Consider the following 22,569-nt stretch of genomic DNA (forward strand, 5'->3'; position numbering starts at 1 on the left):
GTGCAGCAGTGTCTTATGGGTGCATGCTAGCTAAGTATTCTCTTTGGGTTAAAGTGGTTTGCTGACCCCAAGTGGGAACTTACAGACTATGGACTGGCAGCTGGGGAACCTGCATGGCACCGAGCTAGATCCTTTGAATGTGGGTGACAGTTATGTGGCATGTTGGGGAGGGAGGCTGGCAGTGGGACCAGGACCTATCCTGGTTGCTTGAACTAGTTTTTTTTGGCACCCATTCTCTATGTAGGGATACCGTGCTCAACCTTGGTCGGGGGGGGGGGGGGAACTTGGTCCTCTCTAAACTTGGTGTGCCAGACTTTGTTAACTCCCCAAGGAAGGCCTTATCCCCTCTAAGGAGAGGATGGGGGGGGTGGAGGGAGAAGCAGGAGAAGGGCAAGGAGGGGGAACTGAGGTTGGTATGTAAAATATAAATAAAAAGCAAGTTAAAAGCATGATTTATATTTTGCTAGTCTTTGATCTACAAACTGTCAGTGTTACTGAGTATGAGTCCTGGCTGCGATACTTTATTGGAGCTGAAATCTCAGCCTGTCTCAGCCCTCTATCTGAGCTAAGCAGCAGACTGTAACACAACATTATTATAGAGTAGTCATCACAAAGTGTTCTGTACACTGCAGAACCTTGGGTGAAACTCTGAAGATGCCTTTCAAAAGATTTGCTAAGATAAACCCTTATGTGTAATAATAAGATGTTGTCTTTTATGTATAATAATAAAATATTATTTACTCTGTTAACATTTGTACTGGTGTGGCAACAACAATGGTTGGAGGATAAACTGTTGGTTTTAACTTGAACTGTGTGAGTGGTATCAAAAAGCATGATTAGTCTGTGTTTTCTTCACTGTCATTCCTTTGAGTGAGAATATTCTGGATGAAGCAGTAAAAGCTGCAGTCTAGCATGATCCTTGAGTACACATTACCTTAATATTCTCTGTCATGAAATGGGATATGTTTTTGAGGAAAGGTGCTGTGGTCCACATTAGCTTCACCTGCTGAGCCATAGCTTTCTTAGAAATACTTCACGATGTTGCATAATCTTGAGTGTGTTAAAGATCCATCCAAAGGCTATATATAGGTCATGGAATTTAGTGTCACTGGTACAGAGTCAGGAACAACCACTTGTGAGTTTCAGAGTTGTGACAAAGAAGAATATTCTTTCTTGTCTGTAAAAAACTACAGTAATCCTCCTGCCATTTAAATCTGTCTGCGAGGTCCAGATTTTATTCACATATCACTTAATGCAACACATTGCAGATTCATTGTAGAAGCATATATTAGAGTCTAGATCTGTTTGACTGAAACAAATTATTAAAGCCAGGTGTGGTGGAGTGTGCTTATAATCTCAGCACTTTGGGAAGCAGATGACGGGTTGGAGGCATCATGAATTTGAGGTCATTCTTGGATATATTTTTGAGTTCCAGGCTAGCCTGTACTACATAGTGAGAAATGTCTCAAAGAAACAAAAAGCCCAAAGTTGATGAGATGCCTCATCAGGTAAAAGTACTTGATGCTGCATGGTACCTGATGGCCAAGTTCAATTCCTAGGATCTACATGGTAGAAGGAGAGAACCTACTCCCCCAAGATGTCCTCTGCCTGTGCCCAAACACACACATATAAAATAAATATAGTAATAAGAAAACCAAACCCAAACAACTACAAAAACCTTAGTAATTAAAAGCAGTTGTTTGTCTGCCATGGTGATGCATGCCTATAATCTCAGCAGAAGCAGGTGAACCCCTGTTAGTTTGAGGCTAGCCTAGTCTATGTAGTAGGTTCCACGCCAGCCATGGATACCAAGTGAAAACACACACATACACACAAAACTCCCAAAGTAAAAGTACTATCACTATTTTCAGTAAATAGTTTTATTTTGAAAAAAATATAACTTTCATAAAATGATAACATGGAATAGATTTACTGTAACTGAGGTGTTGGTTGATAATTTTTCTATTTTTATTTTATGTATGTTTTTTATTTAAATTATAAACATGCATGCTTCAAATGTCAATCCCGGCTCCCCCCTTCTCCCTCCACCAGCCTCACCCCCTTACACATGAGATAGCTCAATAGGTAAGAGCGCTTACTGTTCAATCATGAGGACCTGAGTTCTATTTTACTTTCTATTGTGATACATATCAGTAGATAAAGCCCTCTGGAGCTGTTTTGTATGGGCTTGCAAGAGCCAGATATGTACAATCTGTTTTCAGCTTTGTGTCTTATGGTCTTCATTTGTAGCTCGAAACAAGTCATGATGCATAATACATAGTATATATCACAGAAATAAGGAAAACTGTTAAGTCAGGATTTCCATTTCCTAGGATCTATTTATTAAATATTTACTAGCACTCTACTAGGTAGAAATCCAGTAGATTTAGATAATGTGAATTGTATAGCGCTGGTGAGATGGCTTAGATGCTGAGAGCACTTAATACCAAACTTGATGACCTGAGCTTGATACACAGTACAAGGAGAAAACCAACTCCCACAACTTGTCCCCTACTTTCACATGCACAGTGGTGTGCACATACATAAAGTGGCATACACACAGTGCATATACACATACACAAACTCACTCAAAATGTAGTAAACAACAACAAGAAATTCTGAGTTAGTAAGTTTTAAGTATAAAGACGTCCCAAGACAAAAAAGTTTGAGATTTAGTTGTGAGGAGAAGGGAACCTTTTGGCAGTTAGTCAACACAGAGGTAAATATACATATATTAATATAAATATATATATTACAGTGTTGCCTTTTGGCTGACATTTGTAGAATAAACCATTTTTCTTTTTACCTTTAGCTGTTTAACCTATGGTTGTGTATAAGATGTTCTTTTCTCCTACAACCCAAAGCAGATGATACTGGAATAGGCAGGCTGAAACTGGTTGGTAGGTTATCTGTTTCACTTGTCTCTGCCCTCATTTGTTACTTTGTAATCAAGGCATAGATCAAGGTCTGGCTCCAGCTCTGGCCCCAGAGAAAGCCTTCACTTTTTGTTCAGGGTTGCACTGATCTTTCTTCTGAACTCCTGTGACATTTGTGGCTGATGAATGGAGTTAGTTCTTTACCTGTTTGATCTGTTGATTTTTTTTTTTTCGAGAGATCTGTTGATTCTTAGGCATTGCTGTTTTTGTTTTTGTTTTTTTTCCCCAATTCTACTTTATACCTTAGTCCACGTAGTCCAGTGCTCAACATATGGTTTCTCTTTTATGAATTAAATTGTAACCTCTAGATTACTAGAGAACCTATTTGCTTTCTTGAAAATGGTGATGTAAGTAAATTGTAATTATCTTTTTTTTATAAACCCAGTTTTTTTTAATAGACAAGGGTCTTGCTGTGTTCCCCAGCCTAGCCACAAACTCATGATCCCCTGCTTCAGCCTCCTGAGTGCTGAGATTTCAAACATATGCCACCATGCTCACCTTGCAAACACAGTTTAAAATAGTTTTTTGAAGTAATAGACACTAGTAGTAGCTTGCGACTCATTGGTGTTTCTTAAAAATGAGGTCACACACAGAGGCTTCCATGAAAATTAATACCTTGAGGTTCTCTTACTCAAGATAGAAATTACCAGTATATTTCATTTTCAAGATCTTTTGAGTGGTTTGAATAAGCCATAATGCATAGTGAATCTAAGAAAAGTTTCTAAAATTGTAGTGGTTGAAAAGACAGGTTGATTACTAGAGACCTTAATAGGTTTCAAGTCTAGTCCAAAGCATATTTGCTGAAAGTACTCAGTAGGTACTTTTCTCTCAGTTCCAAATTGATGGATAGTTCTGAACCTCTCTCTTTTGGGAGGAGGAGAAGTGATAGGAGGCTGCACCAGTCCTGATACAGGAGGCTTTTCTGCTGCAGGGATACTAAAGGCTTGAAAGGTCCTGCAATATCTTTGCCTTAATGTGTACTCTGTGCGTGTGTATGTTTATATACTATAAAATTACTTTTTCTTAAGCTAGTATTGAGACAGGGCATGAGTTTGCATTTAAAACAGTGAACAAATTATTGCATACAAAACAATTCATTTATCAAAAAGGTAATCCACATTTAAATTTACTCCAGTTTCTCTTAAGCAGTTAAAGAGGAAGAGTTGGTACTTTGGCCTGAGAAGGGCACCCTGTTAGTGGCCATGAGTTGCAGCGAGGTAGTTTAACTGCTTTAGAACTTTGTGATTGGAACATTCTCAGCTGCAAAAGCATGGGCACCAAAAGTGAGGCGCATGGGTTCTTTAGTATCTGTCACATCAGAGAATGACAGTTCCAGGAAGGTGACTACCCCCTAATGGTAAGTACCCCACTTGTTTGTCATTTCTTAGACTCAAGAAAAGGAAAAGAGAAGTAGGCTGGTTGTGTTAGCAAGTGGTACTCTTAAAAACAAACAGAAGCAACCCAAGCCCAGCTTTAATCTTCAATGATGGTCATTTTTTCAGGTTTCTGTAGCTGGATCAGACACTGGAAGAGGCTCCCCAGCTGTGACTCTAGTACAGTTACCTTCAGGCCAAACTGTACAGGTCCAGGGAGTAATTCAGACACCACATCCATCGGTTATTCAGTCACCACAAATACAAACTGTTCAGGTTAGCTTCCTTCCTTGACGATTTGTCTTTGACTTTCTAGAGCTTTAAAATTTCTCCTTTTGTTTGATTCATTTTTCATCATTTTTCTTTATTTGATCTTATTCTTTTGGAGACAAGGTCTCAGAATGTAACTAAGGATAGCTTTGAACTTCCATATCCTCCTCGTCAGCCTCTCAAATCATGGTACTATAGGCATGTGCCACCACACTTGGCTCTTTTGTGTAACTTTATATTCAAGATGTCATCTTGGATACTTGAAAGAATTTATTTTTATGTATAGTGCATTCTTTTTTGCTGTGTATATAGATTAACTTATGGGCTAGAGTTTTGTTGTTGCCCTTAATTTACACGATAATTGGTAGTCAAGCAATTCTATCTTTTAGTTTCTTGTTTTCAGACATATTTATTTAGCAAAGCTCCCTAGTGGTATTTTGAGGGTTCTTAGAAGATGTTGTAGTAAATGTAGTACTATGAAGACGACAGTCCTGGTTGGCTTTGACCTCACTATGTAAACCAAGTTGGAATGAAACTTGAAGTAGACCTCCTGCCTCAGCCTCTTGAGTGCATCATTGCACTTGGCTTTAGTGAATGTAAACCTTAGACATCAGGATATTACTATTTATTTATTTTGGTGCTGGGACTTAAACTCCAGATCTTCATGTATGCTAAGCACATGCTCTAGCATCTACCATAGCCCAGCCCCAAAGTAAGGATCCTTGTCACTGAACACTTTATTTCCATGTCATATATATCCTAAGATTGAACTGGGGCTTTTGTAGACATGATTGTGATACAGATATATATTGTACTAATTATTATTATTACCAGAATGGTCATAAGTCCTAAATTCTTGAAAGTAAGTTTTTTCATTAATTGATATAAATTATGTATTCACTTTATAGCATATTTTTCTTATCTACTGAACTGATTTCTGTTTCTTTTTTAGACCAATTTGTTATTATTCTTTAAATGTAGAAATTATTTGAACCTAACTGGTGACAAACAGTCTCAAATCTATGAGAAAAATGAGCACGCATATACTTAATCTTGCCTTTGCTTGGATGCGTATGTATAGTTTATCACAGAACATCTTGAGAACAACAATGACGCAATAAATTCACATACATTCTAAGCTTGCTTGTCTTTTCAGAATAGGTCTCTTTTCTTTGTTATTTCTTACATTAATGGCTTTTATTGGAGGTATAAATTGTACCTGGCTGATGTTGAAAGGCAGCATTGTCTTATATTCCAAATATTTCATTATTGCTGTTGTTTTTTGTTAAGTGAATGATTTGATTGTCTTTGTAGAGATAAATTCTCATAGATCTTATCTTAGAATTTCTGTGTTTTAAGTGACAAATCATTCTGCCTGAACTTTAAATTTTTAAAATGTTTTTACTAGTATATATGTAGCAGTGGTTTCATTCATTATATTTCACAATGTATTTTGTTAATATTCATCTCAACTTTTCTATTTCTTTCTTTTTTCTGGTTTTTTGAGACAGGGTTTCTCTGTGTAGCCCTGGCTGTCCTAGAATTGGTCTGTAGACCAAGCTGGCCTCAAAGTCACAGACATCTGCCTGCCTCTGCCTCTCAAATGCTGGGAGTAAATACATGTGCCACCACTCATCTCAACTTTTCTAAACTGGATAAAATAATGACCTCTACTGCACATGAGGGAATTGCTGTATTTTAGGACAGCTGTGTGAAATGTAATGCCAGTGTAAGATACGTGATACATGACCATATAAGGTAGCATTTCTCCCCCCCAGAAGGTTATGTTTGTTGTGTGTATGTTTTTGTAGCAGTGCTTTCATTCAGTATGACATTTCACAATGCATTTTGTTCATATTCATCTCAACTTTTCTATTTCTTGCTTTTTTTTCCTGGTATTTTTGAGACAGGGTTTCTGTGTTTAGTCCTGGCTGTCCTAGAACTAGGTCTTTAGATCAGGCTGACCTCTAACTCAGACATCTGCCTGCCTCTGCCTCCCTGGTATTGTATCCATGATCATTAAGTGCCATTTGTAGATGAATATGTGTGTGTGTGTGTGTGTGTGTGTGTGTAGACACACATACATGCTCTGTCTACATTTTTTGAAGACATTTGTATTCCTTTTTATTAAAATCAGAGATGGATTTTTAATATACTTTTACTTGGCAAACAATGTTTATCAATTTATTCTGAATAACATTTTGTTTTGAACTGTGTATACATTGTGGCATGACTAAATTGTCTAGCTAAAACATATATCACGTTATGTCATTATTTTTTTTCATGTTGAAAATATTTTAAACTTTAAATTGCTAATTCTACATAATTTTCAGAGGAAACTATACTGATACGCTTCTTCCTTCTCCTCCTTCTTGGCATTTTTCTAGAGAAGAGTTTTGAAGCTTAAGCTGGTTTCAAACTCACAGTATCTGTAAAGATGACCTTGAATTTCATATGCTTCAAATACTGGGTTTATGGGCATGCACTACCACACCAGGTTTTATGTGGTGCTGGGGGTCTAACATGTGGCTTCATGCATAATGGAATCATTCTACACCAAGCTACATCCGCAGCCCCACACTGTTCTAACTTACCATATTTATAGCAGGAACTACATGTTCTTAATACTTTTAGTTTTTCCCCACATCAGATTCTCATCTAATTCTAATATGAAGTTTCATAAATTCACCTCCCCTAAACCTTAGAGTTATGTGACTAAATAAATTGACAGGAGACATGTTTAGAGATTTATTATTTTAGTTTTCTTATTTTCTTTAATTGTCATATCATTGTATTGTTGCCTGGCTTGAAAAAACTCATGCTTTTTTTATTTTTACATCTCTGTCTGTCTGTCTGTCTATCATCCACCCACCTACCAACCAGCCAACCTATATATTATGTGGGCGTGTCTTTGTGTGCATTCCATAGTGTCTACGTCAGAGGGCAACTAGTGGGAATTTGTTTTCTCTGTCTTCTATATAGGTCTTGGGGCTGAACTCAGGTTGTCAGGCCTCTTAGAGGCAAGTGCTTTTATTCACTGAGCCATCTTACTGGCCTGTTAAATATAAATTTATTTTGACTTCAGAATCCTATACTCTAATATACTCCTTGTAATATAATTCCTTCCCTTAATAAGCCTAGTTTCCTGACTTGTTTACATAAATATTCATTCTTTTTTGGGCCTACCTGTTGCTTGACTTTTATACTCAGCTTAAGCCAGTGATAGTGTGAAGAGAGCACTAAATTGGGTAATTTTCTTTCTCTGTTATGGTCTCATTCATTGATATCTGGACTTACTAGGACACATTCAGGTTTGGGGTTTTGGGTCTGAAGTGTTTTATGCTTTCCTTTTCCTGTGAAGACTTGCTTGGCATTCCAGATATCCTTTCTATTGAACTGGTGTGTAATTTATTATCTATACTATTCTTTGCTTCCCTTTCCACACAAGAACTAAGTTGAATTCTACCAACAGAGCTTTTAATCATTTTTTGAATGAGGATGAAGATAATATATTTTATGATGCGTTTCAGAAAATCTTGTATTATAGGTAGCAACAATTGCAGAGACAGATGATTCTGCTGAATCAGAAGTAATCGATTCTCATAAACGTAGAGAAATTCTTTCACGAAGACCCTCATATAGGTGAGTTAAATAACTTTCCTACTGGAATATTTCCATCAAAAGAGGTACAATAATTATAGAGCAAAGCAATTCTTATTTTTAATGTTCTTGGTATCTGTTTGTTTCTGTATTCTAATTGCTTCTATTATTAAATTATATTTTAGAAAAATACTGAATGAACTTTCCTCTGATGTGCCTGGTATTCCCAAGATTGAAGAAGAAAAATCAGAGGAAGAAGGAACACCACCTAACATTGCTACCATGGCAGTACCAACTAGCATATATCAGACTAGCACGGGGCAATACAGTATGTATGCTATGATTCCATAGACACAGTGCTAGCTTTTAAGTCTTCCCTAGTTACAGTGAAGCCATGTGGGTTTGGGCATCTGAATGCTTCATTAACAACTGTGCATTGTTAACAACTGGGTGTCATAGAATAAGAAATACATGTTAAAGCAGTATTGTACTGGCAGTTGAAAAGTATAAGTTTTTATTGCTGAATATGAAAGGGAAGTGGTTAAAAGTTAAAGGGAGGGCTTCCTATTTACATGTTTATATTCCTATTTTCATGTTTATATTCATCTCAAGTAAAAGTTCCTATTTTTGTTGTCTTCATAATATAATGTATGTATTTCATTATTGCTGGCTTTTGTTGCCAACAGCTTATTACACTTTTTCTAAAAGAGGTAAATACGTTTTTAAGTCATGTTTTAAATGTAATTTTGTTTCATTACTCTGTTAATTTGTGCTGCAGTTTTTCTAAAAGAACAAAAATTATTTAACTTTCAAACTGTAGCAAGTGGATAGATCATTTATTTGAACTTTACATACTGGAAGCTCTAATAAACAGTTACATTGGCATTTAGTCTTGTGCATTTTAATGGATTGTTACTTCTGTGCTTTTTGTTCTAACTAAAGCACCAATTATTTTCCCATTTTCCTAAGTCAAGGGCATTTGAAAAGCAAAAGTATTGAACCATGAGACCTAGAAAGCAAAATAAAAAGAAAGGAAGGCAGGGGAACTGCCTTGGGTATTTACAGATGTATGATTTTAAATGCTGTATCTAAATAAAGTGAGAAGACTTCACATTTTCAGTTTTTCCTTTTAAAAAGTACAAATACCCCCAAAGCCTCAAAGCTTGGCTATTAAAGCATGCTATTATCTTTTGTGTATGGAAAGCTCTTATGAAGTTATTAAGGTTTGTTGTTGTTTCTTATAATTTCTCCTGTGTTGATAGATATTTGCATTATTAAATTAAATCCTTTCAGTAATTTTTGGGTAGATACCATCATGATACCTGCCTGAGATGGGTGTAATTTGTCCACATCCTCTACAGGATCTGAATGCACATGCTCAAAATGTTCAAAAATGAGTGTTAAGAAAATTCCTATGACTTTTTGCTTCATCTTTATGTTTCTTTGGTCCTTTGGGGCTGTGTGGCGAATGTTTTAGGACTGTAAACCAGAGCTTGTCAGTATAATTCTAGGTTTCAAGAGGGCAGCAGTCTTCAGCTTTTGGTCACTAGAGAGCATGAGTAGGCCTGGGAGGCTTGAGCCTCCTGACTGAGCCCCAGCTTTGAGGAACTTTGCTCATTTACCCATGGGCTGTCCATTCTATTGTTTTTGTTTCTGCTATGACATGGAAAGGTTGATAATCACTGTTGAAAGAATGTTAAGACTTCTTAAAGTTTTGGGGATGAACTAAGAGGCTGTAAACTTGGCATTTCTCTGGTATAAACTGATACTACATAGGATTTCTTATGGCAGCAATGATCTATCTGCACAGAATAGGGAAGTTGATGCTACGGGTTAATTTCCTTAGATTATTACTACAAAATGTGACCTAGTAAAATGAAAGCGAGGAAAATGTTGAAGGTGAAGAGGATGTGGTGAAGGACTCTGGTGTCTGCATTTGTTCACTCAATGATCAGCTCAAGAGGCATCTCAGGTTTTAGTCTTTGAGGTGGTAATAATTTTAATGGCCAAAAGAAAATAACAGGCCAAACGGGGGAGACAAAGAAGTGTAAACTAGCTGAGAGAGTCTCCGTGCTCATTAAACCCTCTCCTTTCAGGGAGCTTCTATGCCATGACTCCTGTGCTCCCGGCATCATCTTCCACACTTGGCATAGAAGCTCCCTGTGTGTAAGGTGCAGGGTTGGGGGACGAGTCAGGAGTTGCAGGTAAAACTAGACAACTGCATGTGTAGAGAAGTTCAATATTTGTTTGTTCTACAAAAAATAATTTTCTTTTTCTTTCTTTCTTTTTTTTTTTTTTCGAGATAGGGTTTCTCTGTGGCTTTGGAACCTATCCTGGAACTAGCTCTTGAAGATTAGGCTAGTCTCGAACTCACAAAGATCCTCCTGCCTCTGCCTCCTGAGTGCTGGGATTAAAGGCGTGCACCACCACTGCCCAGCCAAAAATAATTTCTATACTTCAATTAGAGAATATTTGTATTATACCTATATATATATATATATACAAGATCCATTGTAATTAATCATATTTTTTACTAAGTAAAATTTAGTATGTCTTGATGCTTTTTTTTTTTTGGTTTTACGAGACAGGGTTTCTCTGTTTTATTTTGGAGGCTGTTAGTCCAGCCTAGCCTCGAACTCACAGAGATCCGCCTGCCTCTGCCTCCCGAGTGCTGGGATTAAAGGCATGTGCCACCAACACCCGGCGATGCTTTTATGTTATATATAAATATTTAAGAATAGAAACAGTTGTTAGCATCCTTTGACTTTCAGAATAGTTTGACTAGAATTTCTGGATATTTTTCTATGCATGGTTTTGAGTCACCCTCATAATCTTAATTGTGACATGAGTATTGAAATTGAAGAAATACAATATATTTACTTTCCCCCCACATATCAATAGTTACATTAAAATTATTGTGTGTGTGAATGTACACATACATGTGTGCAGGTGCATTTATTCATACATGCATGTCTACAAGCTAGAAGCTATCATAGGCTGTCTTCTCCTATGGCTTCTTCACCTTATGTTTTGAGTCATGTCTCATCTGGAGCTCATCATTTTGGCAAGACTTTCTGGCTAGTGAGCCCCTGGTATTCACTCATTTCTACTAACTGTTGAGGTTACAGATGCATAATACTCTACCCAGCTTTTACATGGGTAGTGGGAACTCAGGTCCTCATGTTTGCACAAGTGCTTTTCCCACTGAGCCATCTCCCTAGCCCAAATCCATATTTTTAATAGTTGAAAGATACTTCTTGGAAGTTGATCTTACTGTTTTAGTTTCCTAGGGATTCATCTGGGTCCTTGTACATGTTAGACAAGTGCTCTATCACTGTACATACTTAGTTCTGCTTACTATTTATCACAAAAATTAAATATTTTCACTGGGAACAGGAAAAATTGGCAGGCTTAAAAAATAGAACCTAGTGTTCCCTTCGGCAGCACATATACTAAAATTGGAACGATACAGAGAAGATTAGCATGGCCCCTGCACAAGGATGAAATGCAAATTCGTGAAGCACTCCATACTTAAAAAAAAAATAGAACCTAAACATTTAAACTTTAAGCAGGCAAGGATTTATTGTACAGCACCAAATAAATAGCTACAGCTGCAGAGACTCTGCTGGAAATACAGGACCTTGCAGCAGGTTTGTTGTCTAGCAGATGAAGCCAGGGTATGGTTCACCTGGAGAAGAACATTTACCTGGTATGTGTGAGGCCGTGGCTTCCATCTCCAGCACCATGCTCAATTGGTTTGGTCAAGGACAACCTGTTATACCTCAGGGAAGTATCCTGAGATAAGCTACCATATGATGACGTTTGAGATAGTGTTAGCGAAGAATGTTATTTGCTGCATAAAAAATTTTAAATATAAAGTGAATTCATAAAAGCAAAAGTGAAAAGAAAATTAAATGTCTAAAAGAAATTTAAATGAAGTTTAAAAAATATTTATCTCTTATGTATATGGGTGGTTTTGTGTGGATATTTGTTCAGCTCTTAACTACTTAGCTATCTCTCCAGTCTCAAATGATTGAAGGTTTTTAATTTAATAAATTTTCTCCTCTGAGGAAAAATTAAACCCATACTCTGCTACACCCAATCTCTTCCTTTACCAGTGGAAGGCTGTCACCAGGACTCACATTATTCTTTCTAGATGTCTCATTTTTTTCTCTCTCTGCCACCATATTTTACTAAGAACCTTATTGGAATGAGTCTCCGTGACTCATCTTTTCTGGATCTGAAAGGTAAGTGGGTCAACCCAAAATCCACCTAAAGACAAGTATGATATTGTGGGCTGCTTAAAGAATCCAGAATTAAAATGTTTTATTAGTTTATATTAGTTATAGTAATAGGTTTCATGATGACATTTTCATACATGTACATATATATTGTAAAAACCTTAGGGTGCTCATGGGAAGGAACACTTTTCTCATAAAGGCAATTGGTTTACACATTCTTAAGAACCTGTATTTGTATATTCTTAGCAGTGGCATTGCTTACAAACCCCCTAAGTAACTTTCTTTTTTTTTTTTTTTTTTTTGTTTTTTTCGAGACAGGGTTTCTCTGTGGCTTTGGAGGCTGTCATGGAACTCGCTCGGTAGACCAGGCTGGTCTCGAACACACAGAGATCCGCCTGCCTCTGCCTCCCGAGTGCTGGGATTAAAGGCGTGCGCCACCAACGCCTGGCTCCTAAGTAACTTTCAAAATGATATATGTAGTTAATACCATTTATGCTTTTTGACCTTCGTGGTGATATTCTCATGGTAACTGTGATTTAATCTTTTTCTGTTCCTCTGACTTTTAAGACACAGGATTTAGTCTTTCTCATTTCCTTTCCTTCTGGCCCCATACCCCAGTTCCAGTGCTGGGCATCAAACCACGGCTTTGTGTTTCATGCATTCTACTCTGCCACTGGCCCACTTCTGCTATCCTGTTAAATATTACCGTAGTAACCAGGTATGGTGGCGCACACGTTTAATCCCAGCACTCGAGGCAGAGACAGGCGGATCTCTGTGAGTTTGAGGCCAGCCTGGTCTACAGAGTTAGTTCCTGAACATCCAGGCCTCTTCACATGAAAATAAACTAAAAAAAAACCAAGGCTATGTTTTACTTCAAACCCTGTCTTAAAAAGCCTTTTTTTGGGAGGGGGGTAATGGAGCTAGGTATGGTGGCACAGCGTGCCTTGGATCCCAGCACTCAGGAGACAGTGGTGTAGGTAGAGCTCTGAATTTGAGGCCAGCCTGGTCTACATAGTTTCAGGACGCTCAGGGCTATACAGCAAAACCCTATATCAAAGAAAATAAAAGCAAAACTCCAAACAAAACTTTATGTAATGAGATTTCAGTTTTGAGTCTTTCAATTACAGTTTGAAATTAGGGTAATTTTGAATTATAGCTACTTAAATATTTGCATGCTTATGCATTTGAATTACTTCTATGCACCGGGTTAGAATAAAATATACATAAATCAAGTGAAGAGAGCTCAGATCTTATTTTAAGTTGAGTACATTCTGCTTATTTTCTCAGAAACTTCTCAAATTTTCCACAATTTTTTTTTCTTTTGATACAGAGTCTCACTATGTAGCCCTGGTTGGAACTAATATGTAGACCAGGCTGGCCCCAAATTCATAGAGGTCTGCCTAACTCTTTCTCTGCTTCCTGAGTGCTGGTATTAAAGTCAGGCATCCACTTTATAAATCCATATTTTCTGTCTTTATCAATTATATAGGAGTTAAAAATTGCCTTTTGGGTTTGGGGATGTATAGCTCACTTGGTAGAGTACTTGCCATCTCCAGTACAGCCTGAAACTAAGAGTAGCTGCATATACCACCAATCCGAGCACTGGGAGAATCAGAGATCCAAGGTCATCATCAACTGCATGTGAAACTCAGACCAGGCTGAGACATGAGGACTTGTCTCAAAAAACAAGGCTATGTTTTACTTTATTAAAAGCTCTGAATCTTCATCCCATAAGTAATATCTTCCTCCTTTAGTAATATTAATAGCTTTCATAGAAAGTTGTATAGTGGCAGTAAGTAATGGAAGTAACAGAATTCTGGCATAGTTTTGTGTTCCAGAAATATTTGAGATTCATTATCTTGGACTAGCAGATAAGTTTTGTCATCCTATCTGGTACCACCCATTGTATATGGTGAATTGTGAGCTGGGGAAACCAGATTGTGGTTAATATTTACTTAAAACTAAATCTCTGACTATGTGAGAATGCATATTAAAGATATTTGCATAACCATCTAGATGTAGATATATACTCAGTAAATAAATGAGTTGTATTTCATCTGGACAAACATGTTTTGTTTTGTCTGGTGATACAAGTATTCAGCAAAAGCTAGCCTCAAACACTGGACTCTTCTGCCTCATCCTCTCGAGTGCTGAGAATATAGGCAGGACAATCCAAGCTATTTTTTAATTAAGGACATTGTGTTCAATGTTCAGCCAGTCGATGTTGGATGGCTTTGTAGTTATGTTATAAAAAGTGTAGCAACAACTGTTTATGTGGGTAGCAATTAAAACAGTAGAAGCCTCACCTATTCTTCCTCTACTGCTGTGAACTGAAAGCATAGTAGCAGGCTTGAGTCAGCTAAAAATGAAAATTTATAGTTTATATGGTTATAGCTTCAATTTTTATTAAATTTAATGATACTTTAAAATTTTCTTCTATATAATGTTATTAAGTATATAGTAATAAATACAGTCTAAATTTAAAAGACATGTTTTCATTAGTTTGAGTCCTAGCTAATATTCATGGACTAGTATGGACTCTGCTTTGTCAACAAATATATATTGTCAGAGATAGAAGCCTTATCCCTTTGCTGTATGAGTCACTTCAGGAAAGCATTAAAAAGGCTAGATCTGGGTTAGAGAGATGATGCCTCTGGAAGTATTCACTGCTTTTTCAAAGAACTGGACTCGGCTTCTAGCACCCATCACTCAGCTCACACCTGCCAGTAACTCTAGATTCAGCCAACCTGACACTCTCGTCTGGCATCTGAAGGCACAAGCAACACACACACACACACACACACACACACACACACACACACACACACACACACACACACACACACACACAGGAATAAGAAAATAAAAACAATGTAAAAGCCTTGGTCCCCAGAGTAAAATGACTGGGTGATACAAAGATACTTTATTTTCAATTGTTGTGAATACTCCAGACCCCCCCATCCCCACCCCAATAGTGGCTCAAAAATCAATAGGCAGGGAAAATGGATGACAGAAGTAGCTCTTCACAGCTGAACGCAGTAGTATATGCCTATAATCCCAGCATGTAGGAGATAGAGGCAATAGGAATAAGAGTTCAAAGTCATTTTCTAGGACAACCTGTACTGCATGAGACCCAGCGTCAAAAACTCAACACAAGAAATACGTTTCACTGTTATATTTGTTGGAAGCTTTCTGTAATAGCTTTCTGTTTCAGCACAGGGTCTCACTGTAGTTTAGACTAGCCTGGAATTCATGGCAGTCTTGCTGTGCCTCCCAGAATGCTAGGATTACAGGCTAATGCCAACATGCAAGGCTGATAAGTTTTGTTTGTTGTTTAAATAAATAAAATATATATTTAAATTTATTCAGACATATATTTTCCTACTTTAATCATTATTGATGTTTATTAGAAGTAAATTATTCAGTCTTTGGATATTTTAGCTCCTTAGAAGTTCCTGCTTAAATCTATTACTACAGATAGCCCCTTTCCAGAATCTCTGAAACATTAAACTTTATTCTCCAACAATAGATATACCCTTTCAAGTAGGAAGAGCTGCTATCATTTCATAATGCTAAAGTCAGAAGCACTATCAGTATACTATATGAAAGGCTAATGAAAGGGATTAATCAGTAGAGAAGTTTCCCATGTCTGGCATGGTAGCTTGTACCAGAGCCAACTATACTGTGGGGTGTATGGGATGTAGTATTTTTAATTTTATTTATAAAATTCTGTGTGTACTTCAGTTTGAATTATGTTTTGGTTTTTACCAGAAAATAAAATGAACAGACTTTTAATATTGTAATCTGTTCATATTATAAAAACAAAAAAGTTTTAGTTGGAAATTTAGGAGAAAAATTATTTTAAAAACACTAAGATCAAAGTAATTTGGAACTTATCTCAGGATTATATAACTACTCCAAAAGCCTGATATTGTATTGTTGAAAAATTAAGGAAAGAGAAAATTCCATTTCTGTGATTGGAGTTTGAAACCTTCATTTAAATTACTTAGCGTTTTAAGTGCCTTCCTTCTTTCGTTTCCTTTCCTCCCTTATCCCTCCCTCCCTCTTTCCTTCCCTCCCTCCTTCCTTCCCTCCCTCCCTCCCTTCCTCCCTCCCTCCCTTTCTTCCTTTTTCCTTCTTTTTTGTGAATGCTCGGGATTATATCCTGTGCCTAGTGGATGATTTGAGCATGCACTCTATCATTGAACTGCAGACACCCTCAGCTCTTAAAACTGCCTTTCATTTGATAGTAAATAAGAAATGTAGTTAGATGGTTTAAAGTACAGGTTTAATGTAATTGCAGTGCCAACGAAAATGTTACTGACCATTTCCTAATTCTCAGAAGGAAGTTGTTTATAACCAAAAATATTTGAAAGAATTGGTAATACTTTGAAGTTGGACTTTGTTTCTGCAGGAGCTGCTCTTCCAGAGGCCTCAGATTAGATTCCCATCACCTGCATGGCATCTCACAATGGCATAACTCCAGTTCCAGGGGATCCAATGACTCCTCTAGCCTTTGCAAATACCAGGGGTGCATGTAGTGCACAGGCATACTACATGTAGGCAATACATTCATACACATAAATTGAGCAGAATGGATACCTAGAAGGAAAACTTTGTAGACTCTAGGAATAGTAATTTAAAAATCCTGAATACAAAATACCCTCAACAGCAAAACCAAAATAAAATAATTTGTGTTGATAATCTTTTATAAAGTTCACCCCAGGATGAAGAAGGTAATGTTCCTTATTAGTCCCACTTAGAAAAGTAACAGTGAAAGTAATGATAGTATATTATATTCTTCCAATATGGGATTAAAGTAACTCAGAATTCTCTAATATTTCTTCTCTTTTTCTATTAAGTTGCTATAGCCCAAGGTGGAGCAATCCAGATTTCTAACCCAGGATCTGATGGTGTTCAGGGACTCCAAGCATTAACAATGACAAATTCAGGAGCTCCTCCGCCAGGTGCTACAATTGTACAGTATGCAGCACAATCAGCTGATGGCACACAGCAGTTCTTTGTCCCAGGCAGCCAGGTTGTTGTTCAAGGTATATTTTATTAATCTAATGCATTTAGAATACCTGTGGGTTGCTGTGTCTCACCTTTGAGTGTCTATCTGCAGTGTCATGAAATATACAGGGGTAGATTTTTAGGAGGGGTGGGAGACACACAAGTTCAAAGAAATGCTTATACTTCAGAGAGAAGTTCAAGTATGGTTTTCACTAATCTGAAGAAAGGGTAATTTAAGAGCAGCATGATAAAACAAGGGGAGATGAAAACATGAATGTATTTTTAAATTAAGTAAATAACTTTCATTTTGTGTCACATGCTGTACCCAGTGTATTTTTTTAACCCAGTGTATTTTAATTTTTTTATTATTACTGTGCCTGTCCGTGTGTGTGTGTGTGTGTGTGTGTGTGTGTAGATCAGAGGACAGCTTTGTGCTGTCTGTTACTTTGTCTCACAGTTGATGTGAGTTCTGGAGATCAGACTCAGAATATCAGGTTCCTGTGGCAAAATCCTTTACTGAATGAGCCATGACTAGCCTCCAATATGTTTCTATTAATTTTTATGTGGATATGTAAGTTCAATATATAATTTTTATTTAAGTTTGTATTTAAGTTTATATCTTAAATTTGTTCTTTTTTCCAAGTCTAAGTTTTACACAACTCATTTAAAAACAAAAGTTGATTTTCATGTCTTTTAGACTCTTCTTAGTATTTAAGGTCCTCACTCGAGGTCTTATGAATGAAGTCTGTAGTGAAATAAAACAGGATGTAGCCATAAACTTTTAGGGTTGTCTATGAGTTGAGTTACACCTGGGTTACATATTATTTTAACTTCATTCTACTGTGCTTATAACTTAAAGCATGTATTTAATACAACTTAAAAATCATGTTTTAATTCTAGTCTTTTGGTGGGTTTATTTGTCTAGAATGCATCACACTCACTTTAAGGAAAGTAATATCTGTTCTTTTATTTTGAGTGTCTTGGAAATATGGTCCAGCTGACCTAGAAATTGAAGAAGTTCCCCTGCCCCAGGTTCCTGAGTGCTGAGGTGCAGGCATGTGGTACTATGCCTGGTTGATGAATCCCTTTACTCTCGGTATTTGGGAAATGAATGTGGGTATAATAAAAGTATATGTAGTCTGAAAAGAGCTGGAGAGATGGCTCAGTGGTTAAGAGTGCTTGCTGTACAATCATGAGAACTGGGGTTTAGATCCCAGCCTTCACAAAACAAATCAGGGTTAACACATATGCCTGTAACCACAGCTCCAAAGATGGTAGAGAGAGGATTTCTGGGGCTTTCTGGCTTCCAGCCTACCCGAGAAAACAGGAACACCAGGTTCAGAGAGAGACCCTATCTCAAATCAGCAGAGTCAGAGAAGGACACCTGGCTGTCTTCTGGTCACACACACATATACTCAACATAGACACAAAAACACATAAAAACAAACAAATAAATCTATTTTTGAAACAAGAAGAAAGACTAAATCTGGGTATTACTGTGCATGCCAATAATCCCAGTACCTGGGAGGCTAAGGCAAGAGGGTTACTCTGGAGTTGTTTTTTGTTTTGTTTTGTTTTTTGAGACAGGGTTTCTCTGTGTGAAGCCCTACCTATCCTGGAACTCACTCTGTAGATCAGACTGGCCTCAAATCCACAGAGATCTGCCTGCCTTTGTCTCCCAAGTACTGGGATTAAAGGTGTGTACTGCCATCTCATCTACTCTGAGTTTTAAGTCCACCTATACATGAGTTTCCAATCTGCCTGGGTTCTATAGTGACATCCTGTTCCCCCAATACCAAACAACAAAATCATTCATTACATTTTCCTATGCTTTTGAACCTTGTTTGTCTAAATGAATAAAGAATAGTTCTTTCGCCGGGCGGTGGTGGCGCACGCCTTTAATCCCAGCACTCCGGAGGCAGAGGCAGGCGGATCTCTGTGAGTTTGAGACTGGGCTGGACCGATAGCCTCCAAAACAATACAGAGAAACCCTGTCTCGAAACCCCCCCACAAAAAAAAGAATAGTTCTTTCTTCTCATGTCACCTGTTTCACATGGAAAAATATGCAAAATTGATACTTTAAAAATATTTTTAGATTTTTCATATTTAATATGTAAGTTTTATACACTGGAGATTAAAAATAATTTTCTTCTATACGTTTCAAACCTATTTTATTTTACTTTTGTATGGGGTATACATGTATACATGTCTGTGTCTGGGTGGGTTTCTGCCTCCTGACTGCTGGGATTGCTCTCAAAGTTGTGTGGCAAGCATTTTACTGACTAAGTAATTTTCCAGCCTCTCCTTTTGTTTTCTTTGTTTCCATGGGTTTTAGCTAGAACCTCAGAAGTTACTCTTCACTCTTCTTACCCCTTTGTATCCAAAGCCCCTTTAGAGATTCTTCCCAATAGTTAAGTCAAAAGGTTTTTATTTCTTCCACCTCATGTTGTCATCATAGTCTTCAAGCAGCTGTCCCTGTGGTCTGGATTACCACAACAGACAGCCTTCTTGAAACTGATAGATGTAGCAGAACTTTTCAATACTCCTGATCATGCTAGGGCAGAGGCCCTGTTCCTGACTCAGTATTGGGAAATACTACCTCAGAGTTCCTTCATACCCTTGTCATCACCTTCTAATGAGGCTGGGAGCTATTTGTACTTTTTATAAGTGAGTTGTCATCTCTACCCTATCTGCTTTTATAGTATACTTTTCTGTTTCTTCAGGTTAAAATGGTATACCCTCAAATTCTGCCTAAATATTCCCTTAATCTGTTCAAATAGAGATAAAAATCCTACAGACAGAAATGCTTTCATAATTCACATTTATATTTTTATGGTTTTAGAGACTGGAAGTCTGAGTATCAGTGCCTGTGGAGTACCTGCTTCCTGACTGACACTTAGCCATCATCTCTCTATCTCCTTACATGGTAGAAGAGGCATTGTTAACATGTGTTAAGGGCATTGAAGCCATTTATAAAAGCTTGTGTAACTTTTCTTGAGATGTAAACAAGTGTATATTAACTCAAGCTGGGGCAGCAATGATGACAAAGGAATGATTCTACTCAAGTCTGATGTGGTGAATCAGTGAGTTAACTGGGGTTGCTTACAGGAGCAGCTGCCTCATAGACAAGATCGTGCAGGCGTAGGTGATGGCCTAATGCTCCCTGCCTATTCTGCAAGCTGTACTGTGGTGGGAGTCACCTCTATCAGCAACCATTGCTACTTTATATAACCTTAGGAGGGGATGCGTACGTTCTACAATTTCTGGAGCTTCTGGGAGACCTCTTGTTTACTTGTGAGTCTTCTGGGCCTAATCGTCCTCCTAGAGGAAGGGAAGGGATGTTTTAATTTAAAAAAATAATCACAAAGAAGAGCTCTGCTCTCAAAACCTAATTACTTCCAATGCTCTTGCATTGGGGTTAGAATCCTAACATAGGAATGAGGGGTTGTGCACACCTTCACTGTAACAGGGGCCAGACTACACTCAGAATGTTAGTGAACACTTGCTATGTGCTAATCCAAGTCAGACTCCATTGTGTAGCCTTCCTCCTCTTATGTAGGCCTTGCTCCTTCGCAGGCCTTGCCCTCATTCCCTCTCTCGACATGTACTCCTATTTCTTTCATTGCCTCTGGCAGGCCTTTTTCTTCTCCATAGCCTTCATATCTACTTGTCCTGACAGGCACCCTTTCCTCAGCTTCTATATATTATTCAGGTTTCATCTTAGAGAATACCTCCTCCAGGAAGACTTCTCTAGCTTTCCTAGTCTGGCCTAGGCAATCCTACAGTTCCCACTGCACCTTCTTACATAATGGATCACATGTACTGTCACTCTGTGACCCGCCACAATGGTGAGTTCTGTTTGCATTACAGTCTTTAGTATCTAGCAAGATATCTGTCATGTGATAAATGTATACATTTTCCAAATAGAAGTGATGTGGCAGCTCATGCCTATAATCCAAGCACTTGGAATTATCCACTTGAAGACTACAAAAGGAGGCCCTGGTCAAAAAGAAAAGAAAGGTCTCTATCTCTGAAAAATGTTGTTATATACTCTGATCAACAGTTTAACTAGTATAGAGGCTATATTAAACTTTTATTAACAGCAATAATCAACTTAGAAATTACCCATCCCCCTCCTTTAAAATAACATTATTTATTTATTGTGTGTGTGTGGGCATGGCACATACATGTCAGAGGACAACTTGCAGGGGTTAGGTAGGTCCTGGCAATTAAACTTCATTGTCAGGCTTGGTAGCACATGTCTTTACCCACTAAATCATCTCATGGACTCGTCTCCCAATTTTCACAGTAATATTTATTGACTGTCAATGTGCAAGTTTAAAGAAATATTGAGGTAAAAATAAACTTGAACTCTGAAATTTGAAATCAGAATTATTAATATTATTCTAAACCCTAGAGCTGTAGGTATATCTGGATGGGAAAGAGTTCCTGATGGAACCTTGTTGAGACTGACATTTGTGCTGATGCCCCAAGTCATCATCTTCAATCATCAGTTACAATACTAATTTCATTTCAAGGGCTCTTGAAAACCATTAGAAATATTGAAGATCTGTGGTCACCTCATCCATGCCTAAACATAAAGTCCTTGGCTTTAATGTGGCATGTTTAATTGGACAAAGTAAAAATACAGCATTTAAAAGAAATTATTGCATCAGATGTGGTGGTGTACACCTTTAATCCGAGCACGTAGGAGCAGAGGCAGGTGGATCTCTGAGTTCCAGGCTAACCAGTTTAGTTCCAGTGAGACCTTGCCTCAAAGAAAAGAAATAATTGACTATTTATGACAAACACATTATTAAGTCAGGTTGACTTTAATCATACAGGAGATGGATTTCCCCATATGTTTATTATACTTTATTTTTAAAAGATTCGTGTATTTTTACTGGCATTGCTGTTTTGCTTGCATGTATGTCTGTATGAAGGTGTCAGATCCCCTAGAACTAGAGTTAACAATTGTAAGATGCCATGTGGAATTGAACCTGGCTACTTTGCAAGAGCAACTAGTGCTCTTAACCATTGAATCATCTCTTCAGTCCCAGAAGAATGAATTTTTATAACCTACTCAGGGAAAACAAAAAAGAAGGTCTTGTAAAGCAATAAGTTGTATTTTTTGTT

The 22,569-nt window shown here is 37.5% G+C and overlaps 1 protein-coding gene and 1 non-coding gene across 32 annotated transcripts in view; both read left to right on the forward strand.

Moving 5' to 3' along the window:
- The window catches only part of Crem (cAMP responsive element modulator), an 81,068-nt gene that overhangs the window by 44,064 nt on the left and 14,435 nt on the right, over positions 1-22,569 (forward strand). For 10 of the 31 annotated variants that reach the window (XM_040755363.1, XM_040755362.1, XM_005085177.4 and 7 more), the window contains 4 exons: positions 4,439-4,585; positions 8,127-8,221; positions 8,365-8,507; positions 17,283-17,471. The exons of 2 other annotated variants lie outside the window; for them this stretch is intronic. In XM_040755363.1, coding sequence (XP_040611297.1) covers positions 4,439-4,585; positions 8,127-8,221; positions 8,365-8,507; positions 17,283-17,471 — 574 coding nt within the window. Of the gene's footprint in view, positions 1-4,188; positions 4,294-4,438; positions 4,586-8,126; positions 8,222-8,364; positions 8,508-17,282; positions 17,472-22,569 lie in introns of those variants that run through there. 19 more of the 31 variants (XM_040755367.1, XM_040755369.1, XM_040755370.1 and 16 more) reach the window with 5 other exon arrangements.
- On the forward strand, positions 11,608-11,714 carry LOC121143827. The gene has a single exon (XR_005881143.1). It is a non-coding gene; the product is annotated as a U6 spliceosomal RNA (small nuclear RNA).

This window comes from Mesocricetus auratus, unplaced genomic scaffold (genome assembly GCF_017639785.1).
Source record: "Mesocricetus auratus isolate SY011 unplaced genomic scaffold, BCM_Maur_2.0 Super-Scaffold_100013, whole genome shotgun sequence".
Lineage (NCBI taxonomy): Eukaryota > Metazoa > Chordata > Mammalia > Rodentia > Cricetidae > Mesocricetus > Mesocricetus auratus.